Source organism: Liolophura sinensis, chromosome 4, assembly GCF_032854445.1.
Source record: "Liolophura sinensis isolate JHLJ2023 chromosome 4, CUHK_Ljap_v2, whole genome shotgun sequence".
Lineage (NCBI taxonomy): Eukaryota > Metazoa > Mollusca > Polyplacophora > Chitonida > Chitonidae > Liolophura > Liolophura sinensis.
In genome coordinates, this window is record NC_088298.1 from 14,747,019 (window position 1) to 14,771,266 (window position 24,248).

The window sequence follows — 24,248 nt, forward strand, 5'->3', positions numbered from 1 at the left end:
TCCACGTGTTGGTGCTGCTGATGAATGTCACATGTTAATATGAACAACCAGAGCATAGAGAGTGAAAACAGAGTAGCAATGTCAGTGTGATATTGGCAAATGATAACACACAACCAGTAAAACTACGTCACCTTGTCAGGTTACCTCATATAGGGTTTTATTGTGAACTGTTTATGCGAAGGCTTGATAAAACTCAAATGTGTATGGCTTAGTTACTAATGAAATGGCGTGTGAATTTCTGCGGACAGGGTGCCAAAGGAGAACGTGGTGAGCGGGGATACCCAGGTGGTCTAGGTCCTGCAGGACCCCCAGGACCCCCTGGGCGGGGATATTCTGGCCCCGGAGACATCATCCCAGGCTCAGGAGCTCTCGGAGGGGATAGGGTAAGTAACAGAAGCCGTGTGTTGTCTGATTTATATAAAATTCCTGATCGTACTAATTTTGTGTGATCATCAGTAATTTTGTGTGATCATCAGTAATTTTGTGTGATCATCAGTAATTTTGTGTGATCATCAGTAATTTTGGTATTACCTGTCTTGGCTCTCGGCTCAAGAGGAATATGCTAACATGTTGCTCTTGTTAAGATTTTGGGTCTGATGATGGCTTCCTCTCCGGCCATATGTGGGAAGGTCTGCCAGCAACCTGCAGATGGTCATGGGCTTCCCCCGGGCTCTGCCCGGTTTCCATCCACCATAATACTGGCCGCCATCGTATAAGTGAAATATTCTTGAATACGGTCTAAAACACCAATCAAATAAATAAATTGGGCCTGATGTCTTTACATCGACATTTCAGTGAGGCAGCAGTATACATATGTCCACATTAGGTCTGGCTAGCATCAAGCAGACACCATTGTGATGTGACCCAATCAAACAAACAAACAGTTTTTTGTGAGTTTGGTTTAATTTTGAAAACCAGCTGGAGCTGTGCTTAAATTTTACATATTCCTTCATTTTAGATTGGTGTTTGGGTCCAGTAATTTGTTGTAGTCTTGAAAACTATCAGGGCAAATGACCTGAAGTTTTGCCCAAAACATTGCATTTTTAGGGGCAAATAAATGTCATAAACTATAACTTGTAGTGGTTAAACTTTAATACATATTTTAAGTAAGATATGTGCCTTAAAAAAGAGACATCAAAACATCTTTCCATGACCAAGACAACGCTCAGAATCGGCAAAATGTGCAACTTAGTCATGGGTGAAATTGGAATGGGTTGTGAAATCTCAGATCATGTTAGAAAACCAGCCGGATCCATGTATAGTTTTGCATATATTAATTTTATGATTCTCAGTGGTTGTTGGTTTCCATCCAATAACTACTACAGATACGATCCATTCTGTGACGACAAGTTAGAAAAACCAGCCAGATCAATAACGTTTGAATGTTTAAGGAATTCCAGGATTCCCATTGGTCAGTGGTTGCTGTGCAACAACTGCTACAAATGTTGTCCAGTTTTGATAAAATTTTGAGTTCAGGTCCATTGCTTGGCCAGCTTGATCCATGAATAAGTTTGGCATATTTAAATTATAAATGCTCTGAGCTTACTTGCTAATCTCATGTATGGTTCTACAGTTGTCCATACTATGTTTACGGCCTGACAAAGGAGCTTACTTGCTAGTCTCATGTATGGTTCTACAGTTGTCCATACTATGTTTACGGCCTGACAAAGGAGCTTACTTGCTAGTCTCATGTATGGTTCTACAATTGTCCATAATATGTTTACGGCCTGACAAAGGGGCTTACTTGCTAAGCTCATGTATGGTTTTACAATTATACTATGTTTACAGCCTGACAAAGGGGAAAAGGGAGAACCAGGTGGATGTAAGATGTGTGTAGGCTTCAAGGGGGAACCTGGACCCCCAGGCCCTCCTGGTCCTGCTGGACCCTTAGCAGATAACTCTGCGGCCCCTGTATTCCCTGGGACAGGAGGTGTTGGGCTCCCGGGGCCTAGGGGACCCCCTGGACCGAGAGGACCGCCTGGCGAAATCGGAATGCCTGGATTCCCGGTAAGTGACCATAAACTTGACCATCATGAGAGTAAAACCTGCCGCACACCAGAGCCAAATGCTCAGCTAGTGACCACGAGTTCGAGGGCTCGGCATGGCCACAAAAATCATGCCCACAATGGCAAAACGATGGATGTTGAATGCTCTGGTGTATCATCAACACGATGGCTTGGTATAGTCGGCCAGGCGACGTGTTCCCGCGCTGGGTTCACAGGTAGAGTCCATGCTCCTCTTTCCAAATGAAAGTAGTCCCGGCTCACCTCTGCCATCAACACGTGTCAAGAAATTGCCATGGTGAGTAGACCATCGTGTAGACAAAAAGCCGTGTGGACAAACTGCTACCCGCATGAAAGATTACCACCCAAAAAATAGAACCAATATGTTCATATATTTCTAACAGGAATCTAATCTTGAGCGTTACCCGTTTCTTTATACAGCCCCATGTATGATTAATTGTGCCAGTTGTGACTTTCTTCATGTAAAACATTGGAGCTACATATATCATGTTTGTTAATGTAGACAAACATAGGGCCTATACAGTATTGTAGGTCTTTGTCGCCTCAGTCGCAACCAAAATGTTAACTAGCATGTGTATATAAAAGACGAGTTTCCCGTGTTGCATATTAAAAAATACTACAGGTAGTAGTATTAATGAAGTGAAATCTTTGCCAGGTTGGCAGGACTTGTAATAAGAAAGCGGAGTAGGTCAGATATATATATATGTATATATATGTATATATACAGAGAGAGAGAGAGAGAGAGAGAGAGAAAGATATATATTTATATATAGCCGGAGAGAGAGAGATATATATTTATATATAGCCGGAGTTCTATATGTATATGTACCCCTCTACTTATAACACAGACAGTCAGAAGGTTGAAGAAAAGACGTGAGATGTGAGTCATCAAATGCTGTGAAAAATTTTATGCTGGAATGACGAACTGTGCAGATTAGTATTCGTATTGCAACCTCTACCGGAAACGCTGGAACGCTGAAGCGATAAATGCTTTGTTTTATTTGAGTAAACGTGAAACCCACACCTTAATCAGTCAGTTGAGCAGTTACCAACTGGGAGAACAACCACAGCATACAATGAAAACAATCCTGTTTGACTTGTTGTTGAAGTAATCTAGAGTATACTGACCAAAGGCGCCGTGTGGTTTTCCACAACACCATAAACATTAATGGACTAACTGAAGTTAAATATCCTGTGATCTTTTAATCCGGTGTATTCAACACAAGAGAGAATGTACAAGTAGTGATCAATGATCAATTCTTGCTCTTCAGTTCTAGATTAATATATTTAACCTCAAATGTCAGCCAGTACGATAGCGTTCTCATAAATCTTACTTCGCAATATTTACGTGTATGTCTGGAAAAATCCAAAATATTTTTGCAGACAATGCATTTATATTGAATTCAAGAAAATTATTAATTCCTTAATTGTCTTGTCGCCGTTACCCCCAAGAACATCGTAAAGGACGCTGTCACTGTTTCAACTATAAACAGGAGTAAACTCCACTCTACCACATCATCCGAGCCATGTGAAAGGTCATATGTCTGGTCACATGACCTGCTTTACAGTGATCTGTAAGCCAAATGCTCATCGTCTGCGTTTAATAATCTGTGGTCAATAGCTAAGCATTTGGCTCATGTCTGCGGCAATGTTTAGTCACAGCTTAATTACAGTTAATTAAAATGTGGCTGAAATAATACCAAAATGATGGTAACAAATTTATCCATTCTTGATTTCATAGAATTCTCTCTTACAAAATTATGCTTTTTGCAAAGCCCGGAAATTGGTTGATCTATGGAAGTTAGTTTTGTCTTCAAAATGCATCAAAAATGTACATAAATTGCACTGAAAGTTGTTCTTTCAAATTAGGGTGGAGAAATTAGGGCATTACTGAGCAAAATGAGGAGTGGGTCATGGCCAAGTGGTTGAAATTTGTAAGACATTCAAGATGCATCTTCATCCCAACCTTGGACATTTCTACATTCTCCCAGATCTCTTGTTTAAGATGGGTGTTTTGCCCTGTCATTAACGACCATTTGTCATCATGGTATGTCTCCAGTGATCACTGAGGTAATATCCTGTGCCTTTCCCACATTCAGGGTCGCCCAGGATTCCGTGGAAGGAAAGGAGAACCAGGAGTAGGACGTGTGGGTCCCCCTGGCCCCCCTGGAGCCCCAGGAATCCCCGGAGCAGGTCTCCCTGGCAGAGGTGGTGTCTTTATACCTGGACCTAAGGGTGATAAGGTAGGGAGAAAATTTAAAGTATTTGTGAAATAATAACGTAAATATACCCTGACATGGAAGAGAACAAATAAGTTCTTCACATTGAACCGCTGCCGAGCTGTATATACGGTAAATCACTTTATTTTTCCACCCAAAAACACTGTATTTATAAGGCAAGTCGTAAAATATTACATTTGTCCAGGAGAATATGGCCCCATGTTTTGTTGCTGAATGTAGCATTTGTCCAGTAGGATGTAATCCCATCTTTTGTTGCTGAATCTAGTATTTGTCCAGGAGGATATCATCCCATGTTTTATTGCTGAATCTAGCATTTGTCCAGCAGGATATCATCCCATCTTTTGTTGCTGAATCTAGTATTTGTCCAGGAGAATGTGGTCCCATGTTTTGTTGCTGAATGTAGCATTTGTCCAGGAGGATATCGTCCCATGTTTTATTGCTGAATCTAGCATTTGTCCAGCAGGATATCATCCCATGTTTTGTTGCTGAATCTAGTATTTGTCCAGGAGAATATGGCCCCATGTTTTGTTGCTGAATGTAGTATTTGTCCAGCAGGATATCATCCCATCTTTTGTTGCTGAATCTAGTATTTGTCCAGGAGAATGTGGCCCCATGTTTTGTTGCTGAATGTAGCATTTGTCCAGTAGGATGTAATCCCATGTTTTGTTGCTGAATCTAGTATTTGTCCAGGAGAATATCATCCCATGTTTTGTTGCTGGATCTAGTATTTGTCCAGTAGGATATCATCCCATGTTTTGTTGCTGAATGTTGCATTTGTCCAGTAGGATATCATCCCATGTTTTTTTGCTGAATCTAGCATTTGTCTGGGAGAATATCATCCCATGTTTTATTGCTGGATCTAGTATTTGTCCAGCAGGATATCATCCCATCTTTTGTTGCTGAATGTAGTATTTGTCCAGGAGAATATGGCCCCATGTTTTGTTGCTGAATGTAGTATTTGTCCAGCAGGATATCATCCCATCTTTTGTTGCTGAATCTAGCATTTGTCCAGTAGGATATCATCCCATCTTTTGTTGCTGAATGTAGCATTTGTCCAGTAGGATGTCATCCCATCTTTTGTTGCTGAATCTAGCATTTGTCCAGTAGGATATCATCCCATGTTTTGTTGCTGAATCTAGCATTTGTCCAGGAGGATATCGTCCCATCTTCTGTTGCTGGATCTAGTATTTGTCCAGTAGGATGTAATTCCATGTTTTGTTGCTGAATGTAGTATTTGTCCAGCAGGATATCATCCCATCTTTTGTTGCTGAATCTAGTATTTGTCCAGGAGAATATCGCCCCATCTTTTGTTGCTGAATGTAGTATTTGTCCAGCAGGATATCATCCCATCTTTTGTTGCAGAATCTAGTATTTGTCCAGGAGAATATCGCCCCATCTTTTGTTGCTGAATGTAGTATTTGTCCAGTAGGATATCATCCCATCTTTTGTTGCTGAATGTAGCATTTGTCCAGTAGGATATCCTCCTATGTTTTGTTGCTGAATCTAGCATTTGTCCAGCAGGATATCCCCCCATGTTTCGTTGCTGAATGTAGCATTTGTCCATTAGGATATCATCCCATGTTTTGTTGCTGAATCTAGCGTTTGGTCAGGAGAATATGGCCCCATGTTTTGTTGCTGAATGTAGCATTTGTCCAGTAGGATATCCTCCCATGTTTTGTTGCTGAATCTAGCGGTTGTCTGTAGGATATCTTCCTATGTTTTGTGCTGAATCTAGCATGTGAAAATCAAATTGAAAGTGAAAGTTGTTTTTGTCAGGGTGATAAGGGTGATGAGGGTCCCCAGGGTCCACCAGGACGGCCAGGTGTCGTCACCAGTGCAGATGGAAATATTGTCATTCCAGGTAAGCACATACGGAAATATTGTCTCTCTAATGAAGCACATTTGGAAGGGTGCTTGCACATGGCTATCTGGCTGAAACTTGAACATGGCATTTTTCCTTCTTGAAGATAATATTGGGCATATTTTATATAGTGATTGGGTTTTTTGTGTTGAGAAGGGTCAGCATTCCCCAAACTTGCTCATTTCTTGTTCTGTATCAAAGTTATAGTAATATACAACAGATCTAGCAATAATAGTAACAGAAGTTGAAATAAAAAATTATTTTAAAATTTTCTGTTGTTTATAGAAATGGTTTGAATATGATGGTACTTACCTGTAAGGTGCACCTGTTGTGACTACAGACATGCTGGTAAAGGATATTTACACCTGTATCAATACAGTACACCTGTAATTCTGTTTGGTTAAACAGGTGACCCAGGACCCAGGGGTCCAGCAGGCTTCCCAGGGCGGGATGGCACCAACGGAGTGCCAGTAAGTACCATTCATCGCTCAATCAATCAATCATAATGTCATGGCTGCTTCTGGTCACCATCCTCATTATAGTTGTGTTACCTGTAAAATGCAATAGGCCACGCTGGCTGAGACGGTTAAAGAGGTGGTACCGCTGCAGGTTTAGGACTGGATTCTTGTGAGATACGGGTGAAGGAGGATGGTATATTTATTTATTTATTTTATTGGTGTTATACGCCATACTCAAGAATATTTCACTTATACAACGGCGGTCAGCATTATGGTGGGTGGAAACCGGGCAGAGCCCGGGGGTAACTCACGACTATCCGCAGGTTGCTGACAGACCTTCCCACTTACGGTCGGAGAGGAAGCCAGCATGAGCTGGACTTGAACTCACAGCGACCGCATTGGTGAGAGACTCCTGGGTCATTACGCTGCTGTAGCGCGCTAACCAACTGAGCCACGGAGCCCTCGAGGATGGTATAGCGTGGGGCACTCTTGTGTCCTCCACCTCTAAACCTGACCACCCCACCCCACCCATGATCAAGGCTGTGTGCTGAGCCTAAATCGTACTTCATATCTCTTTTTCTGTTGAAAAACCACAAAGAGGCAATAAATTTTTACAGCATTTCATGATTACATTTGGATGCACATCTTATCCTTTGTTGTACATAACAGACAGACGTTTACACTAAATCAGCATGGTGTCTGTCCCAAAGCCAGTGTTATAAAGAGGTATCACTCTGCATGTATCTGTTACAACATGAAACCCCAAGCTTACATACATGTATCTCTTATGTTCTTTTGCAGGGTCCTAAGGGAGATGATGGCATACCAGGAGCTCCAGGTGTTCCTGGGCCACCTGGCCCACCAGGCTATGTTTCCTCTGCTAGTGGAGGTGTTGTAACAGGCCCACCAGGACCACCCGGGCCACCCGGCCCTATTGTAAGTATTTTTATTCCCTCTCACCTGTTAAATTTGAGATGTAATGAAATTACATATACATTTTCATTTAGCCTTTGTAAATATAAATTTGACCTTAAACTTACTTAAAGAAAATATACTTTTTTACATGTACTGTTGCATTCGACTTATTGGTTTTGGTTTTCTGTGAGACATTAAGTTTGATTCACTTGCAGTCCATAATTTGCCCTGAAACCTATCTTTAAGCTTTACAGCACTCAGTATGGTACTGAGTCGTGACTTTTAATAAACAATAACCTGAAAACACTCCTCATCTTTTCAGGGACCTCGAGGCCCACCAGGTGTAGGAGAAAGAGGACTCCCAGGTATTCCCGGGCGACCAGGGCAACCAGGTCAAGGTCGGCCCGGTCCCCCAGGTCCTCCCGGACAGCCATACTATGGGCGGGGTGCGGAGGGCAGTGCCAGGTTCATACCTGGCCCACCTGGCCCACCAGGCCCCCCAGGGGCACCAGGAATACCAGGTGCTGGAAACGGTGCATTCTCTAACAGGGTGGCTTCAGGTGTAAGTTCAATCCTAAAGGGATTTTTTGCTGTTGTTTTAACAGTTTCAACCTAAACAATGCAAACATTCCAAAATTTGTTTTTCATTTTGATTCATTTTAAAGTTATGATAACTCAGTGACAATCCTTTGTGCTGTTCTGTGATGTCACCATTTTATACTACTTACCAGGAGAAACTGCTGCCAGAACTTCAGTACCTTTGTGCTTTACATCACACAGCAACATGCTCTGGAGCACATAATTCAGACCATCAACATAGTTTTTAGAAACATGTTATTGCCATTGTTGGATATAAATAAAGGGAATATCATTTCGTTCTTGTAATTTTGTGTCTCAAAAATACTGTATTGCTCGAATTTGAATCAGTGGTTTTCTATTTGCTTACCAGGCATTATATTTAGTAACTATAATGAGCTTTTCATGATCTTTCAAGGTAGTGCTTGAGTTTGCCCATGGTTTTGTGCTTGTTTACAGGCTGTAACCTTCAGGAATCAAGATGAGCTTTTCATGATCTCTCACTGTAGTGCATGAGTTTGACCATGGTTTCGTGCTTGTTTACAGGCTGTAACCTTCAGGAATCAAGATGAGCTTTTCATGATCTCTGTGTCTCTACCTGTGGGTACAATGGCTTTCCTGTTGGATCAACAAAGACTTTTCCTGAGGGTGAACCAGGGCTGGCAGCTTGTACAAGTACGTCTTTATTGGTGGAAGTGGGTTGGGGTATGGATGTAATGGAGGGATTTTCAGTGGGGTTAAATTGGTGGCACTTGCCTATTAGTTGTTACGAGTGTCAAGGGTAGATGAGCCTCGCCTGGCCATTCTCCGCTCTCCCAGTCTGTGGAACCCCTGGTGACAGTAAGCGGTAGAGGAGGCTTGCTGGCCATTCTCCACTCTCCTGGCCTGTGGGACCCCTGGTGACAGTAAGCGGTAGAGGAGGCTTGCTGGCCATTCTCCACTCTCCTGGCCTGTGGGACCCCTGGTGACAGAAAGGGGTAGAGGAGGCTTGCTGGCCATTCTCCGCTCTCCTGGCCTGTGGGACCCCTGGTGACAGTAAGCGGTAGAGGAGGCTTGCTGGCCATTCTCCGCTCTCCTGGCCTGTGGGACCCCTGGTTACAGTAAGCGGTAGAGGAGGCTTGCTGGCCATTCTCCACTCCCCTGGCCTGTGGGACCCCTGGTTACAGTAAGGGGTAGAGGAGGCTTGCTGGCCATTCTCCGCTCTCCTGGCCTGTGGGACCCCTGGTGACAGTAAGCGGTAGAGGAGGCTTGCTGGCCATTCTCCGCTCTCCTGGCCTGTGGGACCCCTGGTTACAGTAAGCGGTAGAGGAGGCTTGCTGGCCATTCTCTGCTCTCCTGGCCTGTGGGACCCCTGGTTACAGTAAGCGGTAGAGGAGGCTTGCTGGCCATTCTCCGCTCTCCTGGCCTGTGGGACCCCTGGTTACAGTAAGCGGTAGAGGAGGCTTGCTGGCCATTCTCCACTCTCCTGGCCTGTGGGACCCCTGGTTACAGTAAGCAGTAGAGGAGGCTTGCTGGCCATTCTCCACTCTCCTGGCCTGTGGGACCCCTGGTGACAGTAAGCGGTAGAGGAGGCTTGCTGGCCATTCTCCGCTCTCCTGGCCTGTGGGACCCCTGGTGACAGTAAGGGGTAGACGAGGCTCGTCTGGCCATTCTCCACTCTCCTGGCCTGTGGGACCCCTGGTTACAGTAAGGGGTAGACGAGGCTCGTCTGGCCATTCTCCACTCTCCTGGCCTGTGGGACCCCTGGTGACAGTAAGGGGTAGACGAGGCTCGTCTGGCCATTCTCCACTCTCCTGGCCTGTGGGTCCCCTGGTGACAGTAAGGGGTAGACGAGGCTCGTCTGGCCATTCTCCACTCTTCTGGCCTGTGGGACCCCTGGTTACAGTAAGCGGTAGAGGAGGCTTACTGGCCATTCTCCACTCTCCTGGCCTGTGGGACCCCTGGTTACAGTAAGGGGTAGACGAGGCTCGTCTGGCCATTCTCCACTCTCCTGGCCTGTGGGACCCCTGGTTACAGTAAGGGGTAGACGAGGCTCGTCTGGCCATTCTCCACTCTCCTGGCCTGTGGGACCCCTGGTGACAGTAAGGGGTAGACGAGGCTCGTCTGGCCATTCTCCACTCTCCTGGCCTGTGGGACCCCTGGTGACAGTAAGGGGTAGACGAGGCTCGTCTGGCCATTCTCCACTCTCCTGGCCTGTGGGACCCCTGGTTACAGTAAGCGGTAGAGGAGGCTTGCTGGCCATTCTCCACTCTCCTGGCCTGTGGGACCCCTGGTTACAGTAAGCGGTAGAGGCTTGCTGGCCATTCTCCACTCTCCTGGCCTGTGGGACCCCTGGTGACAGTAAGCGGTAGAGGAGGCTTGCTGGCCATTCTCCGCTCTCCTGGCCTGTGGGACCCCTGGTGACAGTAAGGGGTAGACGAGGCTTGCTGGCCATTCTCCACTCTCCTGGCCTGTGGGACCCCTGGTGACAGTAAGCGGTAGAGGAGGCTTGCTGGCCATTCTCCACTCTCCTGGCCTGTGGGACCCCTGGTGACAGTAAGGGGTAGACGAGGCTTGCTGGCCATTCTCCACTCTCCTGGCCTGTGGGACCCCTGGTTACAGTAAGCGGTAGAGGAGGCTTGCTGGCCATTCTCCACTCTCCTGGCCTGTGGGACCCCTGGTGACAGTAAGCGGTAGAGGAGGCTTGCTGGCCATTCTCCGCTCTCCTGGCCTGTGGGACCCCTGGTGACAGTAAGGGGTAGACGAGGCTTGCTGGCCATTCTCCACTCTCCTGGCCTGTGGGACCCCTGGTGACAGTAAGCGGTAGAGGAGGCTTGCTGGCCATTCTCCACTCTCCTGGCCTGTGGGACCCCTGGTGACAGTAAGGGGTAGACGAGGCTTGCTGGCCATTCTCCGCTCTCCTGGCCTGTGGGACCCCTGGTTACAGTAAGGGGTAGACGAGGCTCGTCTGGCCATTCGCAGTCCAAACTTCACTCAGGACCACTTGTCGTCCATCAGTAGGACATGCATATCTGTCGTCACCTTTTTTCCTGATGTTCACCAGAAGGAAAGAATTTTTGGGAACATTATTTCATTAATCTTTCACTCATGGGTAAAAACAGTCATTCCAACATTCAGTGTCGTGATTAGATTTGGATGAACTTCCTGTGACGTCAGAATTCCTAACTGATAGCATGGCCCATAAAGCCCACATTAGAATTCAAATGTTTGAGCGCCCTTAACTCTTTTCACAAAGATCTAAAAAAAATACATGAAAGGATACTTATGCATAGTTTTAAGGGGTTTAAGTGGTTTTAGAAGTCTTTTCCTGTAAGTAATTTACAGAAGATTGATGGATTACCCTAGGCAAAACGGTTTCTTCCACCCATTTTAAACTGATCGCCATCCTAGAAGTGAACAACTGTTGAGCATGGGGAAAATCATTTATCCAGTAAACAAATTCATTTTGGTTAACTGTGTCTCCAATGTAAAGCTACTTGTTGAAAAGTATGGAAAAAAATATCAAAAGTGCACTACAAAAACTTTGAAATGAGGTGCCAGAGGAAAGACCATTCAAAAGTATATAAAAAATAATTTGATTTATTTTTTTAGAGTCATATGTTTGAATTCCAAATTGGGCCATTTAAGTAAGATAAATGGCCAGTAAGATACATCATAAACTTTTCTCCTGAGCTCTGTAGTAGAAACCCATGAGTAGATGCCACAAGAGTTTCTTCCAAAGTGAAAATAAAATTTACATGAACTCTATTTTAATAATTTTAATATTTTAATAAAACTAAAACAGCAAGTGAAGTTGGTTTCATATGTAGATTTCTTTGGTCTTTCCATTGATGATCAAGAATATTTTTTAGTTTTATCTTCACCAATGTGGTTATGACCTCAGCTTTAAGTCAAGATCTTCACCGGATGAAGATCGATGGTTTACTCTGGGAGCTTCCGACTCCTCCACACGCGGAGAAAATAATAAACAGTAGATACAATAATAAAATCTGTAACTTGTTCGACTTCAGCCTTGTTAGAAGGGTTAACAACTACGGTAAATCAGGTAGAGTTTAGCCGATGGTTTTGAAAATTGTATCCCATGATTCCTTGTGTCTAGTTGTGATTCTTGGTAATTGGACACAGCTGGGGGTCAGTAAGTGTCTGAGGAGTGTGTCCACAGGATTGAACATACCTGTGACAAGACCAATAAATATGTCCATGCTTCACTGAACATGCAACTGCTCCAGTAGAATCGCTACACAGCTACTGCCAGAGTGCAAATTTCATATATGGTGTGCCAAGTGGGTTGTGCCAAAACGCTTCACAAGACCAACGAAATGTTAGCACAATACCATCTCTACATATCTTCTACCAAAATGCATGTGTCACGTATGGTCGGCAATAGTATGTCGTGCCAAAACAGGTGGGTTGAGGTTAGACGGTGAGGCCTTCATTGAGATGAGGCTAACAAGTAGGCCTTCATTGATAAGCATGCAAGCCTTTGAAAACAATACCCAACAACGAATATGTGTCTAAAGTAAATAAGTACCTTATACGTTTTAGAAGCTAATTTACAAATACAACACTTGACTGCTCCGACTTACTGCAATTGCATGTAGGTCCAGCTTCACAGGTTTGCCTTTGTTGGAGTAAGAAAATCCATTTTCGCACAGTTTGCTTGAATCAGAACTCATGGTCACACCTTACCAGTGTGGGCCTTGATGATCTAAAAATAGCATTCATTATATGTAAATTATAGGTGAGTAGGTGCCAAACTATAACCTATTGAGTGTTCAGATTTAAACAGGTGAGTTTTAGTGATATCATGGCTAATCCCAGCCTTTTGCACAGCTCTGGGTATAGTCTTTGAAGTTTCGACATTGTTTTAGGAGGCTGGTCAGTCACAACAGATATCCGATTCCTGATGTTTTAGCAATTGTTTTTAATTCTACTCGCTGTAAATAGGTTATTTGTGTTGCGTAAACCACTGAAATACATGATTACGTGGCTTTACTGAAATGGGTTAGCAGCAAAGTCTAGAGCAGTCTGCCGAAAATAACTTTACATGGATTTCACTGGGTACGTGAATGTATGTAAATTAATGGACCTCCGTCTGCTAGTCTAGATTCGGCGGGAGGCTTCACAATTGTGACTGTCCCAAGGGGCGGGTCAGTGAAAATAAATACATCTAATTGTTCAGTGTTGAAATTGGTAAGCTGTCGGTTACCTGTAGACATTTACGCGCACGTGACTCTGAGTTCTCAGTCCTGTGCATGGCAATCGGCTGTCACAACAATGCGAGAATGAGGTTAGAACACATAGTATATCTAGTTTCGAAACTTTACCGAAATATGTTTTCTGTGTTGAACTGAAGACACCTGATATGAGAAGAAAATAGAATTCTGAAGAAATGCGAGGAGAGCTTCGATTGTAGTGAAGTAACACCTGTGTGGGACGTGGCAAACTCAACTTCTGTTTTGCAAGAGTGCAACCAACAGCGTTTTAGTGAGAGTGTAGATGGACTAATGTGTAAACACTCGTCTCTCAGTCCATGCTCGAGGAGTTTGCCCCATGTGGCAAGGGCCAGCAGCCAGACCAACACTTGGGATTACTGCAGAACTGGTGCTGATTACTCTCCCCTGTCATCCCCTCCTGCAACTGAAATGGGCTCAACTTCACGGCCAGAAATTTTCGGCTAAACTCTACCTGAATTACAGTAGACTGTTAGGAATGGAGGTTTTCAACGCGATCTGTCAAGTTTCGATCACGAAAAATTTATCCAACATCATGTTGTCCTTTTAGGCTCTCATTTTGTCCTTGCAGGCACTCATTTTACATTTCTTCTCTTTCTCTTTGACCAGCTTGGGCCTTTAATTCCTTTGCCAGCATCAACGGAAACGGTAAGAAACCTTCGAATGGAATGAAAATCACTGACTTGTACTATGTGGTTTTTGTATGTATGTATGTTTTCTTTTGTCAAGAATGTTTTGAGATGCCTTTTTTAAATTTGTTTTTGCTGATTTGAGCATTTGATTGAACTTCAGTTTTATTTTTTTAGGGTTTGTTGAGAACAAAGGCATGTGCAAAAGCTGCCATTGTGCATTGAAATTAATTTGATTCAAATAATAATTTAATTTGCACATTTGATGTTTGTTTCTGAATCCCCTACCCGATGTTTTTAATGTTACCAGCATGCTGAAATAAACCAAGTTATCAAAATCCCCCAAATCCGAAACCAAAATAATGTGCCCCTTCTCCAGCTTACCATGTACAACTAATCTCAGCATTTGATTGCTGGTTTGCTTTTTGACTGAGAATTTTGAAGCAAATTTTCTTTCAGCTGTGTTTGATTGTTTGATTTTGGCATTCAGGATAGAATACGAATAAATCACTCGGGTCAAGAAGGTTTTGACAGCAATCGAATTCCACAGACTGACAATAGAAGCTTTGTGAGAAACGGTTCCTCTAACAGAGCTGATGCTTACGATAGAACAAATGCTCGCCATCGTGAAGTGATGCTCAAACATCGCCAAGAAATGGAACGTCGTCGTGAAATGCTAGCGAGACAACAAAGAGAAAGGTTGGAACAACGAAAATTGGAACGACAACAAGAACTTGATAAACGACAAAAAGAAAGGGATCAGAGAAGAATAGAAACTGAAAATGGCGCAAGGAAGCAGGAGAATCGTCGTAAGCAGCAAAGGGAAAAGGAAATCCGCCGTCAAGAAGAGCAGGAAAAACGCAGGCGTGATGAAATTGAGAAACGAAGAAATGGTGACAGTGAAAAACGAAAAAAAGAGGAAGAACTCAAGCGTCAGCGAGAGGAACTGGAAAAACGACAGCGGGAAGACATGGCGTCACACAGAAGGCCAGGAAGTGATAAGGAGAGTGAAGCTGAAAAACTGCGAAGGGAAGAAGCACGAAGACAACGTGAGGAGTGGGAAAGACAGCGGCAAATTGAAATTAGATCTCGCAGTCGCCCCGGCAGTGCTAACTCTCACGGGGAACTGCAAAGTGAAAACAGCAACCGTGTCGCAGAGGAAAAACGACGTCAAGAGTTGGAAGAAAGGAGACGTAAGGAGTTGGAGGCGAGACGACAAGAAATTGAAAGAAGGCGAGTAGAAGCGGAGAAAAGACGACAGGAATTTGAGAAACGAAGAAGGGAGCAGTTGGAAAAGCAAAGAAGGCCTGATCTGGGCAGAAACAGTAATAGAGAGGAGGAGTTGAAAAGGAGACAACAGGAGTTGGAAAAACGCAGAAGAGAGCAGTCAGAAAATCAGGGAAGAGCTGGCACCAGTCGAAACAACAACAACGACGATGAATTAGAAAGACGGCAGCAGGAGCTCGAAAGACAGAGGCGGAAGGATTTGGAGAATGAGAAGCGCCGTTTGGAAGAAAGGGAAAGACGAAGAAAAGAAGAAATTGAAAGACGAAGGAAACTTGAGGAACAGCGACGAAAAGAAATTAATAATCGACAACGACAGCGTGGAGACCATCACCGATCTCGCCAGCGTCCTGATAAGGCTGTAGAACGGGGAAGCGAACAGCTACAGGACCGGGTGAGTAGATGGCGCCACGGAATGTACCAGGACGACAGTCAGGCGGGGACGGTAGCCATGGTAACTGGATTTATGAATCTTGCCAAAACTGCTTATTTTGCGATGTTGGGTGCCTATATCTATTCACATTTGCTAACCCACGGAGTTTCAAAGCCTTTTACAGCTCACTGCAGTCCTGTTCACTCTGCCATCTGTTTGCGCAGTGTTTGCGATCTTTCTTTATTTTTTGCTCTCAACAGCTCATTCATTCGTGTTTTTCAGCTCTCCAAAATGAAAAATCAGTTTGGGCAGCATATGGTATAAGAATAATTTGCATTTGTCTGACAGTTTTGCCTGAAGGGAAAAAATATCAGAGTGAAATTTTCTGCCCCACAAAAATCTGTCATCTAATTTTGAAAATCATATTAAAAGTCTAGTACAAAAGATGACAATGCTATCAGATTGAACAAGGGCTTTGTTTTATTTTCTGAAATAAATAACAAAAAAACTGATGGTTATGGACAAACTGATGAAATTAATGGTGTGGTTAGAGTGTAATGGGTTATGTCTGGTTTAATATCATCTAACATACTGAAATACAAAAGGCTGTATGGAGGTAAATTAGTTTATAAGTCATTGTAGATTTCCCTAGTGGTGGAAGATATACACGTAATTAAAGGTGATCTTAAACACGTCTTGGCAGGGTTTAGATGTCTGATTATGTTGGTATTAACAACAGTACAGGTAAACCAAGAAACCATGATCTAATAATGATCCAAGTCACTAACAGGTCCTGATTTCCATGTAGAATTTTAAGCTAAGTTTGGGCATTTTACGACATTGTAATCTGCATGCTATGAATTCCATTTCTCAGGTGTGAGGTGGTGGGGGTGTGGGGTGGGGGTGAGGGTGGGGGGGGCTTGATATGATCTATGCTTTTGTGCAAGAAATATTTCACCTAAAGCTTAGCACATTTCAAGTGACAAATTTTCTTTCATTCAGATTGATTCCATGTTCTTGATGAAGTTTGATTAATTTTTTTATCAGAAAGACTTTGATGTAGTTTGATTATTTTTTTTGGATCAGAAAGATTAAAGTGTGGTCATAAAGAGTGTCATTTTAAGGCCTTAATTATCTTATTGAAGGGAGATTTTTACAGGCCAAACTTTAGGTGAAATACAGTTATCCTAGGGACCCGTTTCAGAAAGTCTAGGCGACGTTGCACACACTTAACTTCCATGGCAACCAGTTCTGTAGGTATTACGTCACCATGGTAGTTACGTGATCGTCGCGCTACGTTCGCCTTGTGAAATGGGCTCCTGATGTGTAGAGTTTATGAGCTCAGGATAAAACCCCACCTGGGCAATATAAATTTAAACCAAAATCTTCTTTTTTACCTCCTTTTTCTGTACGTGGCATGATTTCTATGCTTATATTTATCATATTTAAAAAATGACGTTTAAGTTTGCATAGAATTTGAGACTGCAGAGATCTGGGCACTGCCTGGTTAATAGCACACACAGTCTCTACGTTACGCAGGCGCAGCGTTGAAAAGATAGTCGAAATATCACAGAAGTTAATACAGATCTCACTATCAAGGTGACTGCCAATACATGAGTGAAATATTCTTGGGTAAAGGGTATTACACAATTCAAAGAAAGAAAGAAAGAAATAAATCAAGGCGATGCAAGCCCTTAACTATGTTCTGTTGACGTCCACAATTCACGTATGATTGTTCTATTGACTTACATGTACATGCTGTGTTTTCTTGTTATTAGCAGGCATAGTTCTGGGAATATTATCGATTGCTGTTGATTTATGCATAGCTTCCCACGTTATCACTTCGTGTTCAGCTAGCCATGGCCGTAGCCTTTTAACAGGCCGGATCTGTGTGGTCTCGAATAGACAAAATGCACAATAATTGCAGGTTTCTAAGTATAGGATAGAGGTCATTATGAAAAGTCTTCACGATTATGACGCGGGCTACGCTTTTCATAATGACCTCTGTCCGTTTTAGACGACTGATTGGCTATTTCATGCAAAGCCACGCCCTCTCTTCCTGTCACTGGTCTGTCGGTGTGTCAACCCAACAGCCGTTGTTATGTCACATGGTCGGTGACCTGTCAATCAATGTCTGCTCACTCGGCGCACGGTTTCTTTGGCTCCGCCCCACTGTCTTCATAGGAAGACGTTTTCTTCATCATTAAGTACTTTGAAATTAAAGCCTGTGATTGGCTGAAAACACCATCGATAACCAGTCTGTCGTCTAAGTAGTAATAATTTGATTTAATGTATACAGAAAAGTGCATGTCAACTGTAAATTAACGTTGTGTCTTGTTTTTGATTTTCAACTGTCCACGGTTTTATAAAAGTTACTCATAGCCTGATAAGGAAAGTCATCATCAGTCATCAGGGAAACGGACATAATGTATGCTGTTTTATCCAATGCACACTGTCCTGCACTTACAGTATATACTCTGGTGTATTTATGTACGTATGTTGTGTGGAACTTGAGAGCTGCATATAAGATGACACGAAATAATCAACAACTCTGTTGTGTACGCATATGTAGGATATATGCGTGGCCATTATCATTTGTTAGTCTGCATGTAATTACACATGTTTTCACCCTTCTTGGGATTGCTCAAGACAGTTGGATGTTGCATTCATGTTTGAAATTCATTCTGTACGCTTGTTTGGCTTGTTGTATGATGCATCTGGAGCATTTCGTTTTTATGCGCAATATGCCTTGCTGCAGTACATCTGCATCTAGTGCAGTGATGCACCCTGCTTTGCCTGTTGTTTGAGTTCCTGCATTCTGATAAACATGTCCTTTTATTTTTAACTTTTTCTTTTTATTTTGCCAGATTAATGTGAAGTTTAGTTATGTTTTGTTGGATACATGTAGCATTATAATTAATTCACCTCCGATTTACATATTGTTATGGTTTAGTCTGTCAGATATAAATAACCTTACTCACCAAGAAAAGAGAATTTTTTTTTTTGCTTTGATAATAATCAACATCTGTGAAATAATGTAACATTACTAAAAACACTTTAGGTATGACTTTAACCTCTACCCTTGTTTTAACAATGTTGATTTCTGTTTTTGGTTTCTTTCGTTTTATTTTAAAGCAAAGCCATTTTAATTCTAAGAAATAAAGGATGAAGAGAATATATTGTCGAAGAGAATGTAGATTTTCTTGTTACATGAAATTCTAACGTGAGAATCTTACATAAGTAATGTCTATATCAGGAAATTCATATAATAGATGGCATAAATCGCTGATCTATGCAGGAACATGTAGATAATGTTTTGGAGCATAGATCAACTTTGCCATGTTTAAAGCTAAATCATGATGGACTTAAAATTTTTCACAGCCCACAACGACCCCTGTTCCAGTACTGCAGTTCCCTCCCTTGAACACACAGGCCATTTCAAACGGACCCAGGGTAGGTGGATAGACAGAACTTTCAATACTGGAGGGTTTGCTAGTTCAGTGTAAAGAAACCACTAGAGTGAAGTATATACAAGATGACAAATCATTAAGACAGTTTGTCAGTGACTTATCAAAGGTGTTTGGTTTATGGTTTGTCTCCACTAATAAATAATTGTATAATCAAAAAAGAAAAACTTGTACAGTTTTAAGCAACAGTGAGGTAATTAAATTTGTGTTCTCTGTGCATTACTTGGTTGTATGAGGTGTGACTAGGTACTACTGGAATGGTGCTCATGTGTCGATTCTATGTTTAAATTGTGCACTGTGAGTTTCAAGTCCAGCTCATGCTGGCTTCTTTTCTGGCTATACGTGGGAAAGTCTGGCAACAACCTGTGGATGGTTGTGGGTTTCCCCCGGTCTCTGCCCGGTTTCCACCTACAATAATGGTGGCCATTGTTGTATAAGTGAAATATTCTTGAGTACGGTATAAAAGACCAATCAAATAAATAAATATAAATTGTGAAACATACTCAAAGATAAAAATTTGCCATAAAAACACTTTCTGTTGCTTAACGAAAAGCAAAACCGTTAAGAATGGAATCTTTCATGGTGAATAGTTAAAAAATAATGTGGTTTTTTAGTTCGGCTCATTTATTTGATCATAGAAAACGTACATGTATTTTATCTAGTTTTGGATGCATCAGAAACGATTCACTGCTCCCGTGTTTGAAGATGTTTACGCCACGATAAGCCTTAATGTTTCAGTCATTCATCCCACTATACCATTAACAAAACATGATGAAATATATCTGTGATCATAACCTGCACAGCTTCGTCTCATCGCCCTTAACGAGCCAGTGACTGGTAAAATGCATGGTATCCGCGGTGCAGATTACCTGTGCTACCGTCAAGCAGAAGATGCAGGGTTGAAGGGAACCTTCAGAGCTTTCCTGTCATCATTTGCCCAAAACATTGAGTCTCTGGTGCACTATCCTGAAGATAAGAGAATTCCTATTGTCAACCTTAAGGTGAGTTGTCATTTATTTGAGGTTTCATTTTTTGATGGAAAGTCAGCTGTGTACCTCACATTTATTTGGGATTTCCTTTTGTGGTAGAAAGTGAACTTTGTACCTCTGATTCATTCTTGGATTCCTTTCTTGACGGAAAGCCGGTTGTGTACATCAGATTGATTTTGGCTTTCCTTTGCTGATAGAAATTGAGCTTTGTACCTCTGATTCATGCTTGGATTCCTTTCTTGATGGAAAGCCGGTTGTGTACGTCAGATTGATTTTGGCTTTTCTTTTGAGATGGATAGGGAGTTGGAATTTTGTTTGATTTTACACATTCCCTTGGAATGACCACTTTGCTTCACCAGTTGTTTATGGATGCTATTTGATGTAGATACCTGTAGGCAAATATCCCCTTGCCATTGTATTTGTAATAATGTTAGTCTCGGGTAGCACTCTATAACTTTAATTAGGCCTCCATGGCGCAGTTGGTTAGCGCGCTAGCTCAACGTAATGACCCAGGAGTCTCTCACCAATGCGGTCGCTGTGAGTTCAAGTCCAGCTCATACTGGCTTCCGTTCCGCCCGTACGTGGGAAAGTCTGGCAGCAACCTGCGGATGGTCGTGGGATTCCCCCCGGTTTCTGCCCAGTTTCCACCCACCATAATGCTGGCCACCATCGTATAAGTGAAATATTCTTGAGTATGGCGTAAAACACCAATCAAATAAATAAATATAAATTTAGTTTCATATTTCATTCTGGTTCTATAACTCGGACTTTGTAGATAGCTCGTCGTTGTAAAGTGTGAGTAAGGCGAGGTATTGTGATGATAAGGGAAAGTGCCATGGCCTGGTTACACTTTCTTGGAAATCTGCATTAGGGTGTTCACTGTTTGCTGTTGTCTGCATCATACTTTAATAAGTGGGCCTCTCTGGCTCTGATGGTGAAAGAGCTCGTTTGCTGCGACTGTAAGACATTTGATCAAGGTGGTATTGAAATTTCATGGGTTAAAAGTCAAAGATACCTACTCATCAACCAGAAAGTTGTGACTTCAAGTCCAGCTCATGCCTCTTCTGTTGTACATGGGAAGGTCTTCCAGCAACCTACCGATGGTCATGGGTTTCTTTCAGACTTTTGCTTCATGTTTCACAACTGTCTAAAAGAAACTCCTAGAAGATCTACACATTCTTACAAACCACTGTTCAGTTGTGCTCAAGGCTGAGGGGTCTTAAGTGCATTGGACAGTATTGTTTTTTTAGTGTAGCAAACAGTCATTTTCCAACAACTCTAATCGGTAAGTCATCACTGGTTTCTAACTACCGTCATTTGTTCTCCCATCACAGGATGAAGTCCTCTTTAAGTCATGGGGTGACCTTCTGAATGGCAATGGTGGTCATGTTTATCAAAAGAAGACCATATACTCCTTCAACGGCAAGGATGTCATGTATGATGCCATGTGGTAGGTTTTCCTAGAACTGCTCTGTGTTGTGTTGTGGTTAGGTGCGAAGCTAACCTTAGGCACAGAATGTAGATTTCTCCACTTGATCCTCTTGTGAGGACTTCGTGATGTAAAGCAGTTAACATCCTCGTTCTGACCGTTTGGACAGTCTAATGTTCGTCGAAAAAATCCCCTTGCCTTAGTATCCAGGTAAAGAAAGAGGCATATCAACCATGCCCTGATTGGACAAAATCATTGGTAATTGGGAGGTAATTTCATCCAATCAGAGCATTGCTGATTTGCATCTTCACTGTACTGAATACAAAGAAACAGGATTTATATGAAATGTCTGTGTAATGGAGAAACTAAGGATATAGGAATCCCAAATTGTATTTTTCAAAAAAAAGGATTGAAATAATTGTACCAAGAGCGTTTAATTGTCCTGCTAAAAGCTATTGTATGCACAGTTTTTTGTTTTTGTTTTTAATTAATGGATCCATGTATTACTAATCCAGTACAAGGATAATGATCATGTCTCAATACTATGGCTGTGTCTTGCTATTTCAGGCCTCAGAAGTATGTCTGGCATGGCTCCGACAAGAAAGGATTACTGATGCGAGAGAAATATTGTCATCGCTGGCATTCCGAGAGTAAGCGAAAGAACGGGTTGGCGAGTTCACTCAACAAAGGGATGCTATTAGACAGCGAAGAATTCAGCTGCAACAATGCCTTTGTTGTTCTTTGTATTGAGAATACAAGTAAAAGAAATGTCAAGAAATAGCCTGCAGAACTCGTATAACATATATTTATAAAAAAATTAACATGTACAGAGCAGTAGAGGTTGCCTCCCTTGTCATGAGCGCTGTCCAGCGCAGATTTGTATGACTTGGATGCTGAACAGAGCTAGGATGAAGCCAGGAAGGCATCCTGTCTTTGTTATTATTTTGTTCTTCCATATGTGGAGTTCACTGACTGGTGGATCTGTGCTTGATTGGATGTTACCAAGGAATAACACTGACCAGTTCAGTGTGGAAAGTTTCTCTGCAGTTGACTTTTGTTGTTGGATACCACCGTATGTCAACAGAGAGAAAATCTGCCTTTTGAACTTGCGTTGATTCCTGCAGTGTTTACAAAAAGTGACTCTTCCATTTTGACAACTGAAAGCAAAGTCTGGCTTGTCTCGGATGTGTCTCCAGCCTTTGGTGACCTTGACAAGGTCGGGACCTCTCTCGTTTCGTCATCGGCTTTGGAGAGCCCGTCCTTAAAGTTGCTTGCGTCGCTGTCACGTTTCCAGTGCTTGCCCATATCTTTTTGTGTTGTTGTTGTTGTCACAATAAGGTCAGTTGTCAGTGTTATCAACCATTCAGGTGCTTTTGTGACCACTTTGCTCTACCCTTCATGTCTGTCCTGTTTTGTTTTTAATCGTCTGTGAACCTAGGTTGCTAATTGTACGTGTCAATTTTAATGTAATGGGTGGAGTTTGTTGAAGTAACTACCGAATTCCAAGTTATATAAATGAAAGGATTTTTTGCCCTGAATGGTTACCATTCTACAAGGAATATCAAATTTTATTGGCATATTATACATTTCACTTCTCGTTTTGTTCCTTGTTTCAGAGTATGTTAGTCTTTGATTTTTTAGCGACACTAATGTATTCTGATAGTTGGCTAGAAAATATTTCTACTCTTGCAGATATGATACATTTCAGCAGGTAATGAATTCAGAAATCTTTGAGCTGTTTCTGATTTTGTATTCCAGTCATGATATGCTTTTGAACAGATATATATATATATATATATATATATATATATATATATATATATATATATGCTTCACGGTGTAGAAGCTGGGTACTTAAAATGTTCAGGCATGTTAAAAGAGTTCACATCTTTTGCAGTTATATTTGCAACTCAAAGCCAATATTTCATATTTCTGCAATGTTTCATATGAAAGGCGTCTCTTTCGGTTTTCGAGTTAAAACTCACACTAAAATCAAGCTTTGTTTTTTCTTTATAGGCTGCCTTTAATACCGATAATAAAATTGTCTACATTCAAAACAGAATATATGTATTTTTGATGAATTAAGTGAACAGTCACGGACAACTGGCTGCTCGATCGCAACATAAGCAGTGAAAATAAAATTTGTTAATAACTAGCTTACTCTTGTCTGTAGTAAATCCCTTATAGACGGTTTAAAACAGTTTAAAGTGTTTTCCTCTTTTGCTACTTTTTTTATCTTTACTGGTTTTTCCTTTTGTCATTCTGGCTTGAACGGATTTTTCAAATGACTTGTCCATATTTGGCAAGTGGAAGAACCAGATGAAGAAAAGTCTAACTGCTGTATTTTGGGGATTGGCCTAATCTCTGTTTGTTACCCAGTTAGATCAAAGGGATTAGTGGGGATTAAGAGGAATTGTGTAAGGTTTAGGTAAGTGTCAACAGGTTCAAACTACTGTATGTAACAGCCTTCTGTGATATAGGGTAACCGTCTGATATTTATTAATATTTTAGGTAAGGAGTCCGCATCTATAGAGGCCGGTTCCACAAACTAGTTTCTGTCTTTTAAAGAAGATGATCGTGTCATTTTTTTTTTTTGTGAAAAGCGGAATAAGGAAAGAAAATAAAGGAAGAAAAAAGCAGAGGACAGTATCTTACAAAGTTTCCCTGGAAGAATGTTTGTAACAGTTGAATAAAATCATGTTGTTTAATGAGCTGAACTCCATCTTAGAAGTGCAGTAGAATATAACTGGCGGCGGGCTCTACCCAGTT

General features: G+C 42.0%; 1 protein-coding gene across 7 annotated transcripts in view; it reads left to right on the plus strand.

The window, feature by feature from the left end:
* Positions 1 to 23,262, plus strand: part of LOC135464814 (collagen alpha-1(I) chain-like) — a 160,760-nt gene extending 137,498 nt beyond the window's left edge. For 5 of the 7 annotated variants that reach the window (XM_064742373.1, XM_064742375.1, XM_064742377.1 and 2 more), the window contains 14 exons: positions 249 to 383; positions 1,789 to 2,007; positions 4,124 to 4,267; positions 6,041 to 6,125; positions 6,534 to 6,595; positions 7,385 to 7,519; positions 7,821 to 8,060; positions 8,621 to 8,749; positions 13,918 to 13,956; positions 14,428 to 15,675; positions 18,976 to 19,047; positions 19,865 to 20,062; positions 21,385 to 21,500; positions 22,047 to 23,262. In XM_064742373.1, coding sequence (XP_064598443.1) covers positions 249 to 383; positions 1,789 to 2,007; positions 4,124 to 4,267; positions 6,041 to 6,125; positions 6,534 to 6,595; positions 7,385 to 7,519; positions 7,821 to 8,060; positions 8,621 to 8,749; positions 13,918 to 13,956; positions 14,428 to 15,675; positions 18,976 to 19,047; positions 19,865 to 20,062; positions 21,385 to 21,500; positions 22,047 to 22,260 — 3,036 coding nt within the window. In that variant the 3' untranslated portion in view covers positions 22,261 to 23,262. The remainder of the gene's footprint in view (positions 1 to 248; positions 384 to 1,788; positions 2,008 to 4,123; positions 4,268 to 6,040; positions 6,126 to 6,533; positions 6,596 to 7,384; positions 7,520 to 7,820; positions 8,061 to 8,620; positions 8,750 to 13,917; positions 13,957 to 14,427; positions 15,676 to 18,975; positions 19,048 to 19,864; positions 20,063 to 21,384; positions 21,501 to 22,046) is intronic. The other 2 variants (XM_064742376.1, XM_064742379.1) reach the window with 2 other exon arrangements.
* Positions 23,263 to 24,248: the final 986 nt, after the last annotated feature.